The following is a 3,600-nucleotide window of genomic DNA, read 5'->3' as shown; positions in this document are numbered from 1 at the left end:
CTTACTCTCATTTGCTTTGTAAACAACGACTTTCTATCGTTAAAAATATGCATCACAACATTAAGTTGTTTGGGGAAATGCGTCCAAGGTTATTTCCGCTTTATTTTTTAATATTGCCTTCTACTTGTCGGTTTGCTGAACATTTGTTTCTGCCAAATTAAATCGGTGCGGAAAAATAAATGCCAAAGAATAACCAAATGTTTTTCCGAATATCAAATTTAAACTCATTATTTAACATTTTACATTTTCTGGTTTTTATATCTTGTTCAAGCAATTCCTTCCGGAAGGAATTCTGCCTGACTCTAAAATATGTGCACACTGTGGCGAAAACATTAAAACACAAAATATTGAGTTTTTTTTTTAAATCAAGTACGTATTGGTCTTATTTATTTATGAACTTTGTACTGGCTTGGTCGGGTGAGAGTCAATAAACCTCCGGTGGCTCTGCACTGTTTTGTGCACATGTGCATAGTTTCACCCCATCCAATCATTTAAAATACATTTCATGCATCCATCCAGGGTTGCACGGATCTCATCAGTGAACAAGCGCATGCTGCAAGGAATGCATCTGCATCTTTGTCTTACTATGGTCTCAAAATGACTGAACGTCACAACCCCCTTTTCTACCAACAAGTCCAGGAACATTTCGTTCCTGGTAATAAAGTTCCTGTGGCCCAGGTGGTTTGCATCCCCCCCACAACTCAAAGTTCTTGAGAATTTATGCAACTGACAATGATGATGTATCAGTGGGAGGTCTTGTGTTCCTTTGTTACTCATTACTGACACCCTATGGCTGTTATACATTATTGCGGTTACAAAATAATTCAGTGAACTCATAATATTTTGGTGTATCTTCGTCGAATTTTAATACATATTGGATAACTTTAAAATATACAGTCATTATTCAAATATGTCAACATGAAAGTCAGAGTGAAAGTGTTGTTGCTTCATTTATGATAATAATATTAATAATAATAATAATATTCCCTTTATTAGTCCCACAATGGGGAAATTCGAGATTCGAACCCAGGCCTCCTGGGGAGACTGGGTCCTGAACGCGGCGCCTTAGACCACTCGGCCATCCTGGCAGCCGATGTGTAGGGATTTTGACTCTTCGAACGTTAATTTTGTTTTAAAATTTATTTTGAAACAAAAATTTTATAAATATAAAAAGGGTAATGTCGGAACGTACTAGCAGGCTAAATGTCATTTTGGGAAAAAAAAAAAAACTTACGTAAATCATGCAATAAATAGCGACTATGATGCCAGGGCTCCTTGAATTCTTTTAGGTGTCCAGATTATCATGAAAGCAAAAACTACCCACGATGAAACTATCTATAAATGCAAAATGAAATACTTGAAAACGTATTTCGCTTGAAGGATTCCTCTTATCAATGACATTATGTTGCGGTGGCCCCCATCAATATGTTAGGGTCCCACAACAGGTGTTCCATCAGACGCACACAATAGCCTTTGTGTGCTAACTTCAGTTCGCTTCCAGAAACGTCTGTGACTAAGTCAGGAATTAAATCGGGCATCAGCCGCAACATGCTTCCTTTTTAAATGCTCGTTTATCACTGTTGTGCGGCTAACGGGAGGCTTACATCGTAGGACGTAATTTTGTGAAATGCCCCCATGGTCCGGTCCAAATCGGGGTCGCACGCATTGCTCCATATGCGGTAGGCACAAGTCAAGGTAGCACGGGAGAAACAATATAAAACAAAGTCGACGCACGAGGTTTGACTTGACCAAACCAAATGTGTGGGGTTTTTTTTGTGTCCGACAGAGGTCAGTGAAAACGATCTCCGTTTTGTGAAAGAGGAGCCAGACTTGACTCACATCAAAAAGGAGGAGGAGGAGGAGATCAACAAGTCACCACTGAACGTTGTCCCTATAAAGACTGAAGATGAAAACAAGGATGAGAGTGAGGACAACAGAGGGGCGGAGCCTACAAGCAGCAGTTCAAGTCATCATGTGACAACAGAAGGTGATGAAGACCACCCGGGGCCATCACAAGTACATAATGAGGACACACCAGACGCTCATGACGATGATGATGATACAAATGATGATGATAATGGGCAAGCTAAAGGTGAAAGGGCATGTCACACTGACTCATTAACTTCAAAGTTGTCTTTAAAAGCGCACAAAAAAGTGGAGAAAAAACTTTTTCTTGCTCAGTTTGTGGAAGATACTTCTCAAGAAAATCAAATTTACAAATCCACACAGGAATACACAGTAGAGAAAACCCCTTCTCCTGCTTGGTTTGTGGTAAAAGCTTTTCTCTAAAATCAACTTTAACAAAACATAGAAGAATACACAGTGGAGAAAAACCATTTTCCTGCTCAGTTTGTGGCAAGAGTTTCTCCCGAAAGTCACATTTAACAAGCCTGCTCAGTTTGTGAAAAATGCTTCTCAAAAAAGACATATTTAACAGAACACACAAGAAAACACCGTGGTGAAAAACCTTTTTCCTGCTCAGTTTGTGGCAAAGTATTCTCTCAAAGATCAACTTTAACAAGTCATAGAAGAACACACAGTGCAGAAAAACCCTTTTCCTGCTCAGTTTGTGGCAAGAGTTTCTCCCGAAAGTCACATTTAACAAGCCACACAAGAACACATAGTGGTGAAAAACCTTTTTCCTGCTCAGTTTGTGGCAAAAGCTTTTCTGTAAAGTCAACTTTAACATGTCACACAGAAACACACAGTGGTGAAAAACCTTTTGCTTGCTCGGTTTGTGGAAAATGCTTCTCGGAGAAGTCTAATGTAACAAGACATGCAAGAACTCACAGTGGAGAAAAAACATTTTCCTGCTCAGTTTGTGGCAAGAGTTTCTCCCGAAAGTCACGTTTAACAAGCCACACAAGAACACACAGTGGTGAAAAACCTTTTGCTTGCTCGGTTTGTGGCAAAAGCTTTTCTGTAAAGTCAACTTTAACATATCACACAAGAACACACAGTGGTGAAAAACCTTTTTCCTGCTCAGTTTGTGGAAAATGCTTATCGAGAAAGACATATTTAACAGAACACACAAGAACACACAGTGGTGAAAAACCTTTTTCCTGCTCAGTTTGTGGCAGAAGCTTCTTTGATAAGTCAACTTTAACAAAACATAGAAGAACACACAGTGGTGAAAAACCTTTTTCCTGCTCAGTTTGTGGCAGAAGCTTCTCTGAAAAGTCAACTTTAACAAAACATAGAAGAACACACAGTGGGGAAAAACCTTTTTCCTGCTCAGTTTGTGGCAAAGTATTCTCTCAAAGATCAACTTTAACAAGTCATAGAAGAACACACAGTGCAGAAAAACCCTTTTCCTGCTCAGTTTGTGGAAAGAGTTTCTATCGTAAGTCGCATTAAACGAGCCACACAAGAACACACACTGGAGACAAGCCATTCAGTTGCAGCGTTTGTGCTAAAAAATTCTTCACTATAAAGCATGCGGAGAGTCACAATTGTGCTGGTGATAATAGCAGCAATCCTTGAAGCTTAAAAAAAGACAACAAAAAACTGAAGGAACTGACTCTTTGTGGTAAGATGTAAATGTGATTTTGAATGTAATATAAATTTAATTTTGCAAAGCTCTTTTCTTGACACTAAGCC

The 3,600-nt window shown here is 39.1% G+C and overlaps 1 protein-coding gene across 1 annotated transcript; it reads left to right on the top strand.

Annotated features, from left to right (window-relative positions):
* Positions 1-732: 732 nt before the first annotated feature.
* Positions 733-3,357, top strand: LOC148341656 (uncharacterized). Its single transcript, XM_088283389.1, has 2 exons — positions 733-746; positions 2,508-3,357. Exons 1-2 carry the CDS (start codon positions 733-735, stop codon positions 3,355-3,357), a joined length of 864 nt encoding a protein of 287 aa, XP_088139515.1.
* Positions 3,358-3,600: the final 243 nt, after the last annotated feature.

Source organism: Idiotropiscis lumnitzeri, chromosome 2 (genome assembly GCF_059441095.1).
Source record: "Idiotropiscis lumnitzeri isolate Australia: NSW breed Sydney's pygmy pipehorse chromosome 2, RoL_Ilum_1.0, whole genome shotgun sequence".
NCBI lineage: Eukaryota > Metazoa > Chordata > Actinopteri > Syngnathiformes > Syngnathidae > Idiotropiscis > Idiotropiscis lumnitzeri.
This window is presented reverse-complemented; position numbering and strand designations above follow the sequence as displayed.